The sequence below is a fragment of the Toxotes jaculatrix genome, chromosome 5, assembly GCF_017976425.1.
Source record: "Toxotes jaculatrix isolate fToxJac2 chromosome 5, fToxJac2.pri, whole genome shotgun sequence".
Taxonomy (NCBI): domain Eukaryota; kingdom Metazoa; phylum Chordata; class Actinopteri; family Toxotidae; genus Toxotes; species Toxotes jaculatrix.
The window spans coordinates 750,175-770,000 of NC_054398.1; the positions used below are offsets into that span (position 1 = coordinate 750,175).

At 43.9% G+C, this 19,826-nt stretch overlaps 2 protein-coding genes across 2 annotated transcripts in view; one reads left to right on the forward strand and one right to left on the reverse strand.

Moving 5' to 3' along the window:
• The window catches only part of LOC121181913 (cytosolic carboxypeptidase 4), a 75,586-nt gene that overhangs the window by 33,129 nt on the left and 22,631 nt on the right, over positions 1–19,826 (forward strand). Inside the window, 8 exon segments of the mRNA XM_041038142.1 lie at positions 6,210–6,396; positions 7,459–7,549; positions 7,639–7,905; positions 12,812–12,895; positions 13,211–13,291; positions 13,526–13,674; positions 16,923–17,010; positions 18,432–18,564. Coding sequence (XP_040894076.1) covers positions 6,210–6,396; positions 7,459–7,549; positions 7,639–7,905; positions 12,812–12,895; positions 13,211–13,291; positions 13,526–13,674; positions 16,923–17,010; positions 18,432–18,564 — 1,080 coding nt within the window.
• Positions 2,393–3,790, reverse strand: LOC121182681 (zinc finger BED domain-containing protein 4-like). Its single transcript, XM_041039318.1, has 4 exons — positions 3,578–3,790; positions 3,195–3,318; positions 2,841–2,980; positions 2,393–2,753 (listed from the first exon to the last, which is right to left on the reverse strand). Exons 1-4 carry the CDS (start codon positions 3,674–3,676, stop codon positions 2,607–2,609), a joined length of 510 nt encoding a protein of 169 aa, XP_040895252.1. The 5' UTR covers positions 3,677–3,790; the 3' UTR covers positions 2,393–2,606.

Consider the following 19,826-nt stretch of genomic DNA (forward strand, 5'->3'; position numbering starts at 1 on the left):
GATTCCATTCACCATTAACCAGCTGTTAACCAGCTGTTAACCAGCTCCAATTATTCTTCTAAGCCTTTAGCTGTTTCTCTGGGCTTCTCTTTTTTGCCAGACGGAGCATCTGTGTTGTGCCTTTGGAGTCATCTTAGCTGAGTACACACTTCTGAGGAGAGTAGCCACAGAACTAAACTGTTTCTGTTTATAGAGGCGTTTGTCTGACGGTGGACTGATGAATTCTGAACTCTGTGAGATGACGCTGAAGTAGCTCTAACCTGCTTCTCACGTCTGGGTTCATTGACTGGACTCTGGGTTTGCTAACTCCTCCTCCTGGCTGCTTGGACCCTGATTGTTGTGGCCGTATTTTGTTTTTGACTTTTGTCTCCTTGTCCCCTGTTTCTTTGTTTTGTTTATCTGTCTTTGCACTGGCTTGTCCATCCCTTTGTTTTGTACTACCCACCCAGATACCTACAGTCCATAATTACATACATACCCATACAAACAGGTATACTCACCATGCACACACACTGCCTTCTGCACCGAGGAATAACTGACATTATTTTTGTTCTTTTAGTCCTCTCTGTGCCTGTAACCTTTATTTCATGAAACATCTGTGGCATTTGTCCTCAGGCAAAAAGGATAACTGAGAGTGGCCTGTTACAAGAAACCTCAGTTATTCAGAATAACAAATCCTGACAGGCCCACTGTGTGTTTTAGTCTGTTCAGCTACATACAGTAATAATCAGAGGCGTCTCTATTCTGGTTCATAAAAGAACACACTTTACTCACAATAATTCAGTACTAAACCAGAAGGAAGAGATGTTAGAAAGAAAGAGTGCAAACCTTTACAAAAAACAAACCTTTTACAAAAACCTCAACTTTTCTGAAAGACAGTGTGGACGACTTTAGTCTTGGTGATAGCTGGAAATTGAACTGCAAGAGAATATTCCCACTTTACTCCCCAACATCTGTCATTTCCACTCATTGGCTTTTTCTCATTCAGCAATTCTATCACTCCAAATATCCGAGACACCAAATCAGCCCAGTTATAATTAGCCATCATTCACCGATTACACTCACCCTGAAGACAGGATCATCTACCACATCTCACTCTACATGGTGCTTTAATATTTCACTACTTAAAGATTCTCAGTTTGACAGCTTGATCAGGGAGGAGTGGACATCCTTTCTGCAAATGAATGAAAGAAGTAAGGTGCTAATTAGACAGAAAATTATCTGATACTACTTGCATAGGAAAAAAAAACTACTGCTTGCTTGAGGCAGCCCAGCAGGCGCCACCCAACGTGTGAACGTTTCCACCGAAGTGGTTTTGATTGCTCCCAAAGGTACCACCCACCAGGTGGGAAAGGGACGAGTTTAAATGTTTGGGCTCTCTAACCTGTGTCTGGAGCTGAAGAAGCTTCTCGGATGAGAGGTAAAACAAGCTTCAAACAGCCCCATGGGAAAATCACATTTACCCTTCATTGACTCAAACATCGCTGTTGCATCAAAAGTCCACTCATTTCCTCAACTCTGACAGCCTGATGGAAAACACTCCAAATTAACAATCCATAATGGAGTCTGTGCATGTAGACTCCTCTCTGGAACACTCCTCTCTTTTCCCATTGCTCCCAAACACTTTCTCTGTATTTATCTGTCTGTGTTCTTGGCATAAAGTTAAATACATTTTCAGTGGGTGTTGGTCTCCACTAGGGTTTCCTGCTGTCACCAGTCCTGTTCCTGGTTTAGTTGGGAGGAGGTGAATGTTTGGAATTGCGTCCCTGCTATTTGCTGATGATGTGGGTCTGTTGGCTTCTTCAGGCAGTGACCTTCAAGCATGCACTGGAGCTCTTCAAAGGAATAGTAGTAATAGTAGCCTTTCAAAGCCATTTGTGTTCTACCTCCTCTCAGCCTTTATCACAACCTCTATACATCCTGCTCTTTCCAGTTCTGTAATGGTCATAAGAATGGTATGAATGCAATGATGATAAAACGCTTTAATTCATCTCCATCCGTGGTAGAAAATAGGTTAATTCATGATTATAACAAACCTACTTCATTTTAATTTCCTGTTGTTAATTCATTGTTTTATTAAAAACAGGCTTGGAAAGAGTTAAAAATATACTTTGATGTGCAGATCGAGATGATTGGAATCCATTGCTCTGTGTTCGATTGCTAGAGTCTCACTCGGCCAGTAGAGGGGGCGCGCAGCTCGCGCTCATTACAACACGGAACTCGATTGAAACTACGTCGCATCTGCGTCGTTCCTATTATTCTCCCGTTTTACAGGTAAGAGTGTAGGTTTTCGCGTGTATAATGATGTATATTAGTGATGGGACGATGATACCTCAAGGAGTGTATTGACACACTAAACAAACTGTGTCGGCACTGTATTGATACTGTGTTGGTCACCCAATAGTGACCCCTGCAGTAGTTATAAAATCATTGCAGGTAAAGAAATTCCTTGTTCGTGTAAATGCTAAAACTGAGTTGGTATGTAAAATATAGCAAATTAGAGTAAAAATTCAGAGTTACAATTTTTTAACTTATGTGCACATTTGTCAACTTAACTGTTAAATCATATGAAATAAAAGACAAAAAAGTGATTAGTTCATGAATTTTTATTGAGAAACAAAAGTTAGATATGCCTCCATATTCATAGACGTCCACATATCAGCTGTTAAAGTAACAGCAACGGCACTCTGGAGGTCCTTTTTGGTTTTCTCCTTTTCCTCCTCATATCTCTGGCTCACCAAGTCCTTGATGGTCTGAAAATAACCATACAAATACTGTTACACCAATAAAATATAGTTATATAGTTAGTACAAACATATAATAAAAATTCTTAAACATACCTTCCTGCTTGGTAGAGCATACGAGGGTAGAATAAGCTTCAGGAGCTCCCTGAATCCCTCATTTTCAACAAAGCTGAGTGGCTGACAGTCTTTGATGATCATATTGACCACTGCCTCATCCACTGCTTGCTTGTTAGGAACTGCAAGCCAAAAGGAACTATTTTGTCAAAAGCTTAATAAAAGGACTGTAATTTTTACAAACAATATCAAATAGACATAAGACGGCGTGGTGGTGTAGTGGTTAGCACTGTCGCCTCACAGCAAGAGGGTTGGAGGTTCGATACCAGGCCTGGAGCCTGTCTGTTTGCATGCATGTTTTTTTTAGCACAATTTTTAGAGAGACTTTCAACATACCTGGGGTACTCTCACGAGTATCTGCCAATTCTTCATTGCCATGCCGAGCTCTATAATGCCTCAGCATTGATGAAGTGCTCTTATTGATATAAGATAGCTCTGTAGAGCAGAGCCGACACTTCACCTACAATAACATAAAAAGTTAATTTATCTGAAAACAATTCAAACCTCTTACCAGAACATTGCATTCACTTGTTAAAAAAATAGACACCCTCTCATGATTACGAGATCCGGATCTCATAATTACATGATAACATGAATAAAGCAACTCTAAGGCTCTTTAACTGACTATCATATGTATCACAGGTCATTCACTTGATAAACTGATAAAGTGAGTGCAATGCGCCACCGTAAAAAATAGTATATAAAGGAGAAAACCTTACCTTGTTTGGCGTCACGAGATCAAAATTATTCCACACCGGGGAAAACTTCCTAGAACGATCCATGATCAAGCAAAACTCCATCCGACAAACCCACGACATGTTGATACAGTTTGTTTCCTGATAAACACACTTTGGCGCGGCACATCCAAACGATACAGTTCCTGTATCGGTCACGTGATTCTTTCTTAAAGCAATACACGCACCGATACGAGGTTTCCCTCTTGAGCTCTGTGCACAGTGCTGATGCACCAGTGTCGCTCGTCCCATCACTAATGTATATACGTTGTGAGGAATCGGTAGGCAGTAATGTGTAAGACTGTGTAACGTTTTATGTGTGTTTTGTCGGCTAAATGAAACTCGTTGTTGTGTTAGCCTGTTTGCTAGCAGTGTTGGCGCGAACCGCGGCAGAATCACGGTGGTAACATGATGTCCGCGTTATATGTCGGTGTTTCTCTGTTTTGAAGTGTGGGCAGCATGGTGTTATTTTTACAGTTCTGTAAGCACGTTAAAAAGATGTTTGTGAAAAATTCATTACAACACGGAGCTCAATTGAAACTACATCGCTTCTGTGTCATAGAACATCCATCGACACTGAAGTCAAACTGCAGCTTGCATTTTTCCTTGGCTTTGGTTTTCAGTTCTTCAGCCGTTTCTGGTTTTCCATCTACTAACACTTTCTATGTCCTGTTCCGTTATGTTGACTCTCAGTTTGTAGCGTTCCATGGTCCTCGGAAAAGCGAATATAACTTTAGTGTATAGTCCATATACTGTCAGTCAGCGTGATATGTAACGCTTATGTGTGCAGGAGGAGCGAGAGAACCTGCCCCACTATGTGTTGATGACAACAATGTGTTATTTTCCTGAACTCAGGGAGACCTGAGCAAGTGCCAGCTGAAGTGATCATATCTGTGCTGTATGTAACACCATGTACATAAGCGAATAGCCCACCTCCCAACCTCCATCCTGACAGCATTCTACAGAGGGACTGTTGAGAGCATCCTGGTTTGGTAATTGCACTGCTGGAGACCGTGAGGCCCTGCAGCGGATTGTGAGGATGGCTGGAAAGATCACGGGAGCCTCTCTGACCCCCGTCTCAGAGATCTACAACATCCGCTGCCTGCGCAAAGCCAAGAACATTGTCCACAAAAAAAGCGTAGCCAGGTTACGTTCCAGTTGGATTTCCAAGTCCTGTATGTCATCTACAGACTCAGACTCGCTCTCAGTGTCATCATGTAAAGGGTTTTCTTCTCTGCTTGGAAAATTGCAGCCTTCATATGGACATAGAACTGTTTGTTGAAGTTTTAAATGGCTGTGTAAATGTTTGAAAAACTCATCTTCAGTGAGGGCTCCATGAATTCACATAACTGGCAATGAAACACGACTGTGGGTTTACTTGCTTGCCCAATGTCTGATTGAGAATACCAAACAGATAAATGCACTTTGAGTGCATTAAAAGATTTGAAAACACACAAGCAATCCATATGAACACATGGTTTTGGTTGTTGCTGAGTAACACCTCTATGTTTTAGGCGAAAGTGTTTTAACAACTGTCCTCTTTTGTCGGTCCAATGCCTCTGTGAGAAATATGTTCTACTGCTGGCGGTTTTGCCTGTGGTTACCGTGGTTACTGCAGACATCCATTGTTTGTTTCCCCATGGAGCTCCTGCCGTGCGTAGACCTCTCCTCCAGTGCACTGGGCCTCCAAAGCAGCTCTTCAGTAGCTCTGAGCACTTGTTCTGGAAAAAGACAAAGAGTTTTGTAGTTCAGAGGAAGTTCCACTGATATCGATTACTGACACATTCTTTAATATGTGCATGCTTCACACAGGTATGACAGGAACGAGTTTTTAATAATAAAGTACAATTTCAGGCAAAGTCAACCTGGGGCTATAGTTTGCTAATATTTTTGGTCAAAATTAAAAGGTAAATTAGCTGACAGATGATATCGTCTCCTTCATGTACATAAGCATAACTGTGTTTATATTATAACCAATGACAGTGAAGGTCCGGCACGCCTATCGCCGCAGGGGCGCTATTTCATAAGACCGTCATAAGATAGATATCAGATTAAAAAAGACCATCTTTGGAGCTCAGTTACTCTCAGAATGAACTGGTTCATTTACAGTAGATTACTGCTTGTTGCAAGAGCAGTTTGATGTTTCTGTGGTGAAAAGTATTGAATGTTCTGATGCTGTGATATTTAACTAAACGATCACTAAACCAGATGATTTTTACTTTGTTGGTCTGAAGCTTGTTGATCAGCATGATACATATATGACATTCTGCTTTTTGTATAAAACCTTCCATACCATATATATAGTATACTGTGTGTGCGTGTGTGTATATATATATGTATATGTGTATATATGTATGTATATATAATCTCTCTCTCTCTCCCCCCCCTCCCCTCCACACACACGCGCGCATTATGGCTTTTAGATAAAAGAGTGTGTGTGTAGAACGGATGTGTGTAGGGATGCTGGTTGGTTTATATGCTGCTCTCTCAGACGATGAAATATCTGTTGTGGTTGTTCACGTTTGTTTACAGTCAGCTAACTGAAGTGTGAAGCATGAAACTGATGTACGGGCAGACGATGCTGACATGCAGCACATCACATGATTGTGTCTCCCAGGAACTGGACCTGAGTTCAGAGTCAGAGGAGAGCTCAGCGTCGGAATCATCATCAGATGAAGAGGCCGTGCTGCGCAGCAGTTTCTCTCCTCGCTCCTCCAGGAAGGACAGAAAGAAGAGTGATTCATCCACCTCCTCCTCAGGCTCTCCCCTAGAGACAGAAGCGTCCAGAAAGGGACGCACTCCAGGTCAGAGCCACATCTAATGAAAATGGTACACACAGCATCTAACATCCATACCATCACTGAGACACAATGAAGTTAGCTTAGCATCTGTCCTTAGAGAACATGTAACTATCAGTAAAGCAAACATTCGTCTCCTCACAATGAAAGGTGGAAAGTTCTTTTTGTCAGTATCACATCTTTAAGAGTGAAACAGGTCCTTTTTTCAGCTCCTCCACATGTAAACCGAGTCTTAATTTGGGAATAGAGCACATTTTATTACTGTTCTGTATTTAAAGCTGCATTCACAGATGTTTTGGGGCTCAATAGAACAATCTAGAAGAACAACAACAGCCATCAGACATGGATCAACGTGATCTTTCATCAGGAGTGGTGTTTTTGTCCAGCTGCTGAATCCAAATGTTATGTATGTCTTTTAGCTCTGTTTTTGGTCTCTACCAGCTCCTGAGGGAGATGTCTGAGCAGCTGGTGTCTGACTGTAGCTGCTGAGGAGAATTCTGTGCCAGTTTGTCTCTGAGTTACTCAGAGTACTTACTGAGTAATCACAGCCTTCCCGAAAGACATGTTAATCAAACATGTTATATTACCAATGCTTCTACTAGCTCTACTGATTCTGTTAATATAATCAAATTGCTCTCACATCTGTGCAGTTAGGTGTTGACTCCATTTGTTGGAGTTTCCTTTGGTGTAGTATTATTGTATGTCACGTGACACTGGGCGAGCGAGCACCAGTCAGTGTGAGCTGGGTGGAAAACTCCGCCAAAATAAAATACTGAAGCATAAATTGTAATTGAGGTCATGGAATAATGCTAACCACTGTGAGAAATGGTTGTTAGTGAGTGATGGGCGCTGCTGATTGGGTGCTGGTCATATCCTCCACAGCTCCCATCCCACCCTGGTGAACCATTCTTGGCTTAATGCAGTTTTAAAAAGTGTGATAATAATAATAATTTAATGTATTTTTCGCTCGACAGAACGTTGTTGTTCTCGTGCGAAGGATCTGGTAATGCTTTTACTCTTCACTCATTTGACTCACAATGCAAATGAGCTGTTTTTCTTTCTCTTCAGACGCTGCCCAGTTAGAGCCCCATGATTTCCACAGTCACAGCAGCATCCTCAGCACCTGCCTCGGCCCGAGGACCGTGGTTAGAGAAGCAAAGTACGTTCATGGTCTCTGTTGACCTCGGCTGACCTTTGCTTGTTTTCTGTTGTTAGGTATTTGACCCTATTATTGTTTTTTGCTCATAGGGGAGAAGTCCCCCCAGGTCTGAGAGGGGATGAAGAGCTTGATGAGGAGGAGGGAGCAGAAGTAACCCACCATGGTACCATGACAGACAGATTATTGGAGAGACATGGAGCTTGTATCCCTTACCACGAACCCAAGCTGTACTGCGCTGCGGCTGCCAAAACCAATTCCATTCCAGGGTTCAGCATCCTGGCCTTCCCTGATTTCTGGGGTCACCTCCCTCCACCAGGACATGAACCTATGGCACCTCGTAAACCCAACGTACAGAGGTACAGCATGCTTATTACAGCTGGTGGCAGTTTCACTGAAGAGTGAGGCTTCTGTCTGGCCACTCTGAGAGAGAGAACTTCTCAGCTATAACATGCTCTTTGTTCCAAAGATCTTATGGAGGCCACTCTGCTCTTGGGAACCTTCAGTACATAGAAATTAATCTGTGGCTTTGCCGAGTTGTGTTCCTTTCCATATCAGGTCCAGTCAACTGACCGCAGTCAAGGTGTAGAAACATCTCAAGTGTCAGGGGTTTGAATAAAGTCATAGGGGTAACTCCCTGCAGTGCAAACAGGACCAACCATCCAAAATAAATAATGAAAACACTAACCAAAGGTCCTTGTTCCAGCTTCTCTGGATGGATCAAAGAGACCCTATATGTTAAAATACCTTTTGGAAAAATCAACAATCTTATTTCTCACTAATTAAATTATTATGCAACCTCACTGTGTTAGTAAAATATGTTTCAGGGGAAACTGTGAAATGAACTCTGTGCTTTACACCAGACAGAGTGATTAGGTTAACAGCTAAAAGCATCTGTTTAAAACCTGCTGTGAAGTGAACACAGTCAGTGGGAATGGTTGGATGGTGCAACAGCTGCACATAAAAACAACCAGCACTGATCTGTTCCATGTCCCGGACAGTCAGCGGCCTGTGGGCGGTGAAATGTGACCCCCTTACATAAACAAATACATCAGGTACAAATAAGTATCATGGTCCCAGGGTCTAAGTACACTGTGTGTAACTAAACTACTGCTGTTACTACCTGCTTTGGTACAGAGGGATTTGAGGTTTTTGGGGACCTGTGGTTGGGTTTCTGGGTCTCTCCCTGTGACCCACAGTGCTAACAGAAGCCCAGAAAGGACATTTTTGTTTGCAGTCCAGTGGCCACATCCTCCTCCTGAGCCTGTGAGCACAGAGATGGAGGATCAGTCCCCCTGTCATGCTCACATGTGATCACTGCCTCTTTTTAGTTCTCCTGCTCGTCCACCTTTCTTACTTTCCTCCTTCCCATTACTGTCCTCCTGCACTCTTGCAGTCTTTGTCAGTCTCCTTGTCACATTCTGTTATTTCCCCATCTGTTCTTTTATTATGCCGCTGTCCTTCTCTCCAACAGATGTGACAGCCGTGATGGTCTTATTCTGTAAGTGAGTCTTGGTCAAATTGGTTTCTCTGAGACTATTCCTTCTTTGTGTCTTCTCCCTTTTGTCCATTACATTCCTTTTCTGACCCCTCTGTCTCTCTTAGTGTGTTATCTGTCTTCACGTAACCATACATGGCAGCACTGAGAGCTGTACAGCTTTCTGACAGTAATGAGATCGGAGAGATGAGTCAGATAAATAAATGTTCTCATACATGTGCCGATGTCCATGTTTATGTGGACTGTGAGCTCACACATAACATGTATACAACCTCCTGTGATAAAAGGAGAGTGTGTCCTTTGTGTAGGTGTGTGACACAGAGCGAGCAGGCTGATGATGACACAGAGAAGAGACAGAGCTGTGAGCAGAGTGATGTCTGTGTGAGCCTCTCCACACTCTGCCTTGCATTTCAATGCGGCACTCTTCATTTCTATGCTGATTGCTGCTGATGGTGAGCGAGGCTGTGTGTGTGTGTGTGTGTGTGTGTGTGTGTGTTTTGTTTTGTTTTTTTAAAGCATCAGACTCAACCTGGAGTTGTGCATTTCTCTCCCTGCAGATCAGCAGGTTCTTGCCAGCGAGAGCAAGTTATTGAGAGATATACATCCACGTTATGTAAGCTCTCTAAGAGAGCACTGTGGATTCATTTTCATATGATTGTCAACACGATAATTCAGACTTGGCTCCTGAGGCTCTTCCACCCTGTCAGGTTAGAGGAGGTGTCAGGTGTAGTTACAGTAACATCAGTAGTTAAATGGCAAATTGTGTTGTTCTGTCATTCCATAATAAACTCACCCTCCTTCTTCCTCTGGCCTTGGAATGTGAACAGTTGTGGTTTTGGGGGCATCTGCTGAAACAGCTGATGCTGTTGTTGTTTTTGTTTTTGTGAGGACAGTGTTTGTTTTTTTTATATGTTTGAGATGTGGATTTGTCATGGCTGAGGTGAACCCCTGATCTTTCCTCCAGCACCACGCTTACATCCCATTTTCCACTGAAACACTGAAAACAAATGGCTGAATTTCCATGAACTTTGATGTGAATGTTTATGGATTCAGTGCTGAAGCAGGGAAAGTGATGTTGGGTGATTACATTTCAAAACGTTTGGGGAGTTCTGTGCACACAACACAATCACAGCGTCCTCAGTTCAATTCCAGTCAAGGACCTGGCCCATTTTGTACTGCTGTCTGTGTCTCTTCCTTATTTCCTGTCTACCTTCACATGGTCCTATCGAACAAAGGTGAAAATGCCAAAACAAAAAAAGACAAGAACTCTGTTCAAGGACTGAACTGAAAGTAGTAATCTTAGACATACCAGGGCTTGTTTGTGGCTCAAAGCAAAGGCTGATGTTTCATTTGAACAACAGGCTTTTCTGTCGTTTGTCTGTGTAAGAGAAGCATGTGCAGTGAACGCCATGAAATACTGAGCCAGTACAAATATAGAACTCATTATTCGTTTTTTACACTTTGCACAAATGTTGACTGTGACTCAAGGATGAACTGAGTAGACTTTGGAGGTCAAAGGTCAAAGATCAAGGTCGCTGTGACCTTAATGCAAATGTGCTTCAGAACGTGCTGTGGCAACATGGCGCCCTCCGTGGTGGGTGTGTTCTCTCACTCCGCTCTGGAATGCCGGATCTTTCTTCTTTCTTCTTCTGTTGTGTGCGTTTTGCTCTTTCTGCAGTGCACTGTAAATGCCATGCATTGCTAACATACAACAGACACGCACCACTGGATATCGCTAACTCACACAGCCCCGACCGTGAGTCAGCGAGCTGACCCCAGAGGGCGCGTCGCAAACACAGGCCAGAGGACCGGAGGGCTCCATGCTAGGCTAACAGCTCACGCTAGCTAACATGCGGTCCCTGGAGAACAACCTGGACGAGCTGAGAGCCAGGATCACAACACACCGGGAAACAAGAGAGTGCTGGCTTTCAGACAAAGGCCCAGAACCAGCCGCTCAGTTACAGACTCACTCCGTACACCGAGGACACCGGACTGCAGCCTCCGGTGAGGCCGAAGGGCGATGTGTCTGCGTGTTTATTAACAACTCGTAGTGTGGAGACATACGGACAGTTCGTAAGCATGGCTCTCCGGAGTTTTTACAGCTGGAATGCCGTCCCTGCTGTCTGCTGAGGGAATGTACTGCTGTATGTTTGGCCGCTGGTTCCATCCCCGAGCGAACCAACTCCACGGCGTCAGCAGCGCCTCACAGACGGCTCATCCCGGCGACTTTAACCGGCGCAATCTAAGGACCATATTCCCTAAATATTATCAACACGTGGATATTCCCGTGGAAGAAACACGCTGGATCACGTCTACAGCAAAACACGCGGTGCATACAGGCCTGCAGCCCGCCCCCACTAAGGACACTCAGACCACATCTCACTGCTCCTGTACCCGGCCCACAGACAGAGACACAACCAACCCCTGTCACCGAACAAGTTAAACTCTGGAGCCCACAGACTGAGAGCACCCTGCAGGACTGTTCTGCTCAGACACACTGGGATGTGGAGGACAAGGTCAAGGCCACTGATCTTGTGTTAGTTTTGCTTGTGAACACCCAACACTAACCTTCCCAAACATTCCCATTATCACTACAAAACACCCATAACCTCTACATCTGCTACGAACAGCCACCCAACCACACTGAGGCATACCACCGCCATGTGGTACATCTGTGCTGTAATGTGTTTGTATGTCTGTAGAAGTGTGTGCGTGTGTGTTGTGCGTACATGCAGCACTTTTTTTAACATTTCTGCTCTGAGACATTTTCCTCTGCACTGTGAAGAGGCCAACAGACAGTGACATTTACAAATGTTAAAGATGCCGTTTTACTCTGAACTTAATCCGATGATGTTGCCAGTCTGTTGGTGCTCATCTGAGGAGAGCCTTTTTTTCAGGCTCCAGTCCTTTAACAGAACTAGTGTTTATTCTGTTTTGTCAGTGCTGCTGTGTGAGTGTATTGTCTCAGCTATAGAATAAGATTAGATTAAAGCCAGGGACCATTAAAGCATTTCTCATTTTGAACACAGATGTTCTGGTCCAGTCCACTCTGCCTCAGGCAGAGAACAGGCTGCTCATTATGGATCTGAGCTTATTTCTTCATAAGCTTAGCTTTGGGAATTAAAAGGGGATATACTCAGAGTCTCAGAGGACAGAAGACATCTACTGCAGCTCCTCATTTCCTGTCATCTCTCTGCTGTCCACTGTCAAATAAACGGAATGAACTGCACTTGCAATTTATTTGAACTTACAAAGATGTTTGAGATCAGAGTGACCGTGTCTGAGTTTATCTTTGGAAATTACTTCAGCATTTGGTCCTGTCATTGCTGGTAGGACAGAAGTGATTTGATTAGCAAAGTGACGACGGTTAGACCAACTCCGCCTGCTGCTTTCTCTGAGGGATTCACATCATCTGGTTGAAATTCATATATTTTTAAGATGAAGATCCAGTCACCACTAAAGCCAATAAAAACTAATGATGTGATCAAAGTTGTCATATTGACATTTGAGGTGTAGTGATTGATCCAGAAGGTCAACTCATGCATTTAGTGATGTGTAAGAAAACATTCCACCTTAAAAGTTGTTGGTGGCTGTTGGTAGCCTTTGAGTGGCCCAGTCAATGCAGTTATTTTTCTTTCTATTTAACTATTAAAGATGAAGAGACAGTAAAACGTCCTTCGTCCTGGGTTCAGTGTCACATCAGGGTTTTTACAGGAACAGACTTTATCCTCTGTGTTAATGTGTCTGTGTGTGTCTGTCTCTGTCAGGCACAAAGTGTTTGAAGATGTCCAGCGTTTCTTGAACACTGATGACATCACCAACCAGGTAGTCTTTGACCTGGAAGACAGCAGGTAGGTAAACAACACATATACACAATATACACACAAACACAGCGCCGCCATTTATTTCATGAGATTAAAAGTTCAGTTATTTTTCACAAGTTAATGTGCTGTGAAATTCACCTGCTCTGTCTCTGTCTGTGTCTCTGTGTCTGTCTCTGTCTCTGTATCTGTCTCTGTATCTGTCTCTGTATCTGTGTCTGTCTCTGTGTCTGTCTCTGTATCTGTATCTGTCTCTGTATCTGTCTCTGTATCTGTCTCTGTATCTGTATCTGTCTCTGTATCTGTCTCTGTGTCTGTCTCTGTGTCTGTCTCTGTGTCTGTCAGTCTTCAGTGTCCGTCTGATTCCTTGAGGTTTTTCTCTAACTTTGAATGTGGGAACCTGAGGAAAGCTGTCCAGGTCCGCAGGTATGAACACACAACAACACACTATGAGCACAAGATCACAGATGTCAGTGAGAGGATGTTATGATGTGATGTGATGACTGAGGAAAGAAATCAGTGAGACACAATCCATCAGACACAAGAAAACACCAGACTGAGAAAAGCACAGCTCCTCTCTCCTTCTCTCCTTCTCCTTCTCTCCTCCTCTCCTCCTCTCCTTCTCTCCTTCTCTCCTTCTCTCCTTCTCCTCTCGTGTAGATATGAGTACGACCTCATACTCAATGCGGATGCTAACTGTTCCCAGCACACCCAGTGGTTTTACTTTGAAGTCAGCAACATGGTGGCAGATGTCCCCTACCGCTTCAGTGTCATCAACTGTGAGAAGAGCAACAGCCAGTTCAACTATGGTGAGACGGGTTGTGTGTGTGCGTCTGTGCTGGTGCGTGTGTGTTGTAATGTGAGTGCTATTATCTGTTGTGTACTTCATTCAGTGCACCGTCTGTTCATGGTGCATCATACAGGATTCAGTTTCTGTTTTCCACATTTATTTTCAAATATGAAACACATGCTTCAGTGTTCACGGATACTGGGAACACTGGGAACACTGGGAACACGGTGAACACGGATAAAGTATTGAGAGATCACGACAGCAGCTCAGACTGGGAGGTGGAGCCTGTTCCCAGCTGCTCCTGGAAACCTGGACACTCTCCACTCCTCAGCAGTGAGAAATGTCCTGTCCAACACCCACTGAGACAGCTGTTCGCTTTCTTCCAATAATCAAACGCTCCTCCTCTCATCGATACAATGACTGGATGTCACACGCAGCACACCCTCAAGGAACAAGGGCTGTGATTATAAACCTCCTCCGAGTTCACAGGGCCCATGTATGCAGAACAGATCACATCACCTCCCATGACCCCTGTAGTAACCCTACAAGGGTGAAGAGCTGGTCCCCTGTCCCACGCTCCATATGTCTCCTCCTCAGCTGAAGCTTGACATCAGTCTGCTTCTGCCACATGGCCAAAGGTTTGTAGTGTTACCCCGGCAACTGCAACAGAACCTGCCCCAGTCCCTGTTTTAAAGACCGGAACAACCACTCCTGCCTGCCAGTCCATAAGTCCTGTCCCTGATATCCAGTCAACATTAAAATGGTGCCAATCAACACAATCCAGCAGCATCCAGAGCCTTCGGCCTCCCGTCGTTATCTCCTGTTAGCCAGGTGCCTTCTGCTGTGGAGCTTCTGAACAGCCTAAGCTGCCTCTGATCCTCGAAGTGCTCCTCCCTCAGTCCTTTCTCAGCTCTCCTGCTCGCTGAGATTCCCCCTGAAAACGTCCTGTGTTTGCTTCCTGAGTTGTCTGACACTTTACCATAAAGTCTTTCAGGCCAACTGAAAGTTCTTGTCCATGTCCAGGGGACAGTCTGCCAAGTCCCATGTATTTTTCCTGTCATCTGACTCTGAGTTTGTCCGTTCAGTTATAAAAGTCTGATCCGGTGATGGCTGTTTGTACCTGGGGTCAGTTTGACAAATTTCACAATAAGCTGAAAAAAGAAAACAGAATTTGAAGTAGCAGCAAGTTCCCTGAAGAGCAGGTAACGCTGGCTGTAATTATCTCTGAGGTGGTCGTGAACAGTGAGCCACTTCTGTGACCAGAGCAGGTGATGTTTAAATAAGACAGATTTCAGTCCTCATGGGGCTTTAGAGTGGTAACCCACTGATGTACGGTGTAGGTCGTGGACAGAGGCAGAGATGACGAGACACTAATTACAAGAGTAATTAGCTAAATGTGTTAAACGGGCTCTTTTATCCTGGCAAATAAGTGATTGAGTTGAGTTTGTCATGTAAACACAACCAGTCCACTTAAGCTTACATCAGACTACAGGAGCGTTAATCATGTCTGCAGCTCTCTGCATGGATCTCTGCGCGGTGCCTGCACATCCTACGTCTGCTGAACGGAGCTCATTCACTAGAAGCAAGTAAAAACGAGATGAGATCCACTGCTGAACACACACGCACGCACGCACACACACACACACACGCACGCACACACACTCAGTGCACTTTGATTGCCTGCAGCAAATAATCATCACCTCCTTCAAGTGGGATTTTCTTATTTATCTGGCCTTTTGCACTCTGACCCTCCATCAGAGCTCAGTCTCTGTCTCGCACACTCACTCTCTCTCTCTCTCTCTCTCTCTCTCTCTCTCTCTCTCTCTCTCTCTCTCTCTCTCTCTCTGTCTCTCTCTCTCTCTCTCTCTCCCTGTCGGTTGATGGAACAGACCTCTTGCTGTGATTCTCTCCCATCCTGAGCACCGACCCACAGGCTCAGCAGTGGGTCCTACTATAATAGACCATCCATTACAGCTAAATACACACAGAGGATTGCAAAACACACTGTGTTTCAGTAGCAGTCTCATGCTACACACATACTACACACTGATTCATACAATGCCCTTTGTACCGGAAAATAGCTCTTTATAATGTCCCTGTGGAAATCAGTGTCATCTCAGGGAGAGGTGAATGAATAGAAGAAAGGGTTGCTCTTCCCAAACAGTCTGTATCCCATTGTACAGAGAATGGTTTTTGGTGTGAAAGCCTGTAACGTGCTGACCGTCACCCAGCTATCTGTTTTTAACCTCTGCAGATCTGATGCTGTTTCATTCCACAGTGGGTCTTTGACTCTTCCAGCCACAGGCCCAGATACTGGGTCGCACATTTTCTGTTTCTTTGGTTGGAAAGTGACGGTGAGTCAGAGGAAAAGTACATTTGCAGTGGAGGTAAAAACCACATCGTGACACTGGCTCGATGTGAATCACACACACATCAGAGTGGTGTGAATAGTTATGTTTGTTTAAATGGAGGCGCATTTATTCTGTGAAACATCTGCAGCAATAGTGCAGATGTTTATCATGGACCCCCAGATTCTCCTGTGCATGTGTGTGTGTGTGTGAATCAGAGACAGGGTTTACATTGAATAGGGCTTAGTGACTTTACAGTAAAGCTTAACATACTTTATACTGTTATATGTTAAAATGTTGAACGAGGTTGAAAAGAAACACACGTCCACACTGTAAATGGCTAAAGGAGCAGCTCAGTGAGGTACTGCTGGTCTGGGTCTGTGAGGACCAGGGAAGGGCCCTTTAGGAAATCCTTGTTTGGACAAATGGCTTTTTGTGTTCGAGGGATCAACAAGTGGAACTCTTTACCAACACCAGTCACTGAGATCATTTTAAGTTCTATATAAAGTTGAAAGTGTTTTTAAAGTCGGGTCAGGCGTGTCGTCCTGGATGATCTGGTAGTTTTGTGGTAATGTTATCACTGTTTTTCTTTTGTGCTGTTTTGTTTGTATTTTTGTTGAAGTCTCTCTGTATAGAGGCCTGTACAGGTACAGCCAGCTTACTGTGGCACTGGCCCATGTTGTGTACTTGTCCCCATAATGTAAACGTCAGAAAATATATCCTGTTGTGTAAATTCTTACATCGTGGGGACAATCACACCGAGTGAACACACACCGCTGCAGCGAGTGATATCCAGCAGTTTACTGCCATAACACCATGTCGGTTCCATGTGGCTGACTGTCTATCTGTGCATGTATCTGTGTTTGTGTTGTTTGTGCACGTGTGTGTGTGTGTGTGTATGTGTGTGTGTGTACTGCAGGAATGCAGCCGGTGCTGTACTCAGTAAGGGAAGCTCTGGAAGGTAGACCACACTGGGTCAGGACCGGAACTGAAATTTGTTATTTCAGGTATGAATGAAATGCACAGAAAAAAGACTTTTTAAAAAAATCTTCATCTACAGAGCAAAAAACGTTACTTTAAAAGAGATGTTGGCAATTCAGACTCATGGAGCTTGGCTTTGTCAGATCGCTGAGAGAGACTCAGAGATATATGATTTCATAAAAAGTAAAAACTTCAGGACAGGAGCTTCATCCCTTTGACTTTTATTGTGTCAGAGTTTCTGCAAACTGTCCGAAAACTTGTTCTCCAGGACAAACAGCTGACTGACTAATATGAATAGTCATATAACATATGAAACTAGGGGTGGTGAAAAAATACTTTATTGATTAATCGCGATTGTATTATGGACGATTATGAATCGATTATTAATTTTCCAAAGATCGATTTTTTTTATTTTGTACTACCCAGCATTGACTCTCCAGTTACTGGCTGTCATACAGGATCTAACCGCGGGGCGGAGCTGATGAGTAACAGTCCTAACAAAACACCCTGTAACAGAACCAGCGAGTGAGCTAACTATGCTAGCGAGACGAGAGGCGCGTGACACGGACGAAGAAAAACCATTAACCACCAACCACCGATCCATCAGCTCCATCTGGGCTAACAGCGAGGGTGTGGGTGCGCTGTGGTTTCCATGGCAGGAGTTTTAAACACGTCCACGGGACGAACGGTGTCTGCACTAAGCTAAAGTACTGTGGTAATGCTAGCAACATGAGGGCCGCAGGTTCGAGCCCCGCTCTGAGCTCCTCTGTGCGGAGTCTGCATGTTCTCGGTTATCTGTGTTTGCGTGTCTTTGTGTGAACCCCGCCTCTCGCCCGTAGTCAGCGGGGATAGGCTCCAGCTCCGCCGCGACCCTGACGGATCAAGCGGTATAGAAAACGGATGGATGAGGGCTCACACGTCGCGCTTCCATCCAGAGGAGGCTGCGTGGCCTAAAGACAACCGGCTGAAGCCTCATCCCACCGAATCAACGTCCTCTCCGCGAGGTGGCGACAGAATTAGCCCCGGTGAAAGACTACATGTTAAAGAAAAACTGAAGGTGCTGCGAGGAGTTTCTCAGTAAAAGAGAAGCTGAGGAATTCAGCAGCTGTTTTTTTAAATGGTGCAATATGTTTATGGTGTATTTGGATTACTGTTGTCAAGTGGAAACTCAATAATCGATTGGTAATCGAATAACCATAATCCAATCAAATCGGGAAATTGGACCGATTAACCACCCCTATATGAAACAGTACTGATTCACATACAGATGCTCAGACGTCAGCAAAACAAAGTCCAATGGCAAAGAGCTGGCAAAAGCTCTGGCACTGTTTGATTGACAGGTGATGTCTCCAGTAGTGAGTCCTGAAGATAAAGACCTCACAGACACTGCTGGGACACGTCTTTCATCTACACATCACTTTCTTATTTCCTCTTTTTTCTCCTCCAGAAATCACTTCTGTCCAGCTCGAGGTCGGAGGAGAGCACCCTTTTATACTCTCACCTTTACCATCACCTTTAAACACAGTGAGGACGTCTGCTACCTGGCCTACCATTATCCCTACACATACTCTGCTCTGAAGGTACTCATCTATCCACCCACCCATCCATCCATCTATCCACCCACCCACCCACCCATCCATCCATCTATCCACCCACCCACCCACCCATCCATCCATCTATCCACCCACCCATCCATCCATCCGTCTCTCTGATTGTCTGTCATGCATTAACTTGTAGAGCTTTAGCTCAGTTTTAGCTTGTCTGCCAAGTAAAGCATTCACTAACACAAACCTCCTAGTTTCTATACAATGTTAATGATTAAAACACAACTGAGAGCATTTACATTAGTATGGAAGGGGCTTGATCAGACCTGCTCAGTAGGAGGCAGTAGGGTTCCATGGTAAATATCAGGCTGCTTTTCTGTGGCCTAGAAACTTGAAAGTTGCACCAAATTACCAAAAAACATTTCCATGTTATTTCATAGATGTGTTCAAAAGAGGAAAATAAAAGGCTGGAGTGTAGTGTGTTTTATAGTAGACGTCTGGGACGCAGAGTCTAAGCAGGTGACATCAGTGAAAAGGTGTAAACTTAAAGTTCACACCTTAATAATAATTCCAGCCTTTGTTGTGTTGTTTTCTTAGAGGAGAGTAACAGTCCAGTATCACTGAGCCTGTCTGCCTGTTTATTCCCATTTGCTTCGTCCATTTGAGCTGAGATGGTCAGAAATTTCTTCAACATGCTAAAAGCTGATCCTTCTGACATATGTTCACCGTGTTCAGGTCTTGAACACCCGACATTGTACTTTTGTCTCGTCTCATGCTAAACAAATTGTTGAAGATGAGACATTTGTTACTGCAGATTTATGTAGGGCAAATCTCCTTATTTTTTGTACTTGTGACCATTGTACTATTGTGTTTATTACCTGTACACGGCTGCTATAACAGTTGAATTTCCCAGTTTGGGATCAATAAAGTATTTTTATCTTATCTTTATCTTATTGAGTCTGTTGTGAAGGAGAACTACAGATAAAGCGAGTGACTGCAGAAAAAGGCTTGAAGAAAAGAAAGTGTTTGATCTGATCCATCCAGAGAAATGTTGTTAATTTAATGAGCTCATTAACTTTGGATAGTCTTTCTAATAAAAATGTATTTTTCATCATCTCATTGAGTCTGACTGTATTTAATTATCACACAGTCGGCTGATGTTATCACTGCTGTTGTTGTTTTACTGTAATCTACAGTAATTTTGATGTGTGCCGTCTAAACTATTATTATTATTATTATTTCGTGTCGGTTCTCGAGTTCACGTTGGCTTTTTCATTATAGCATTAAACCACCACCTT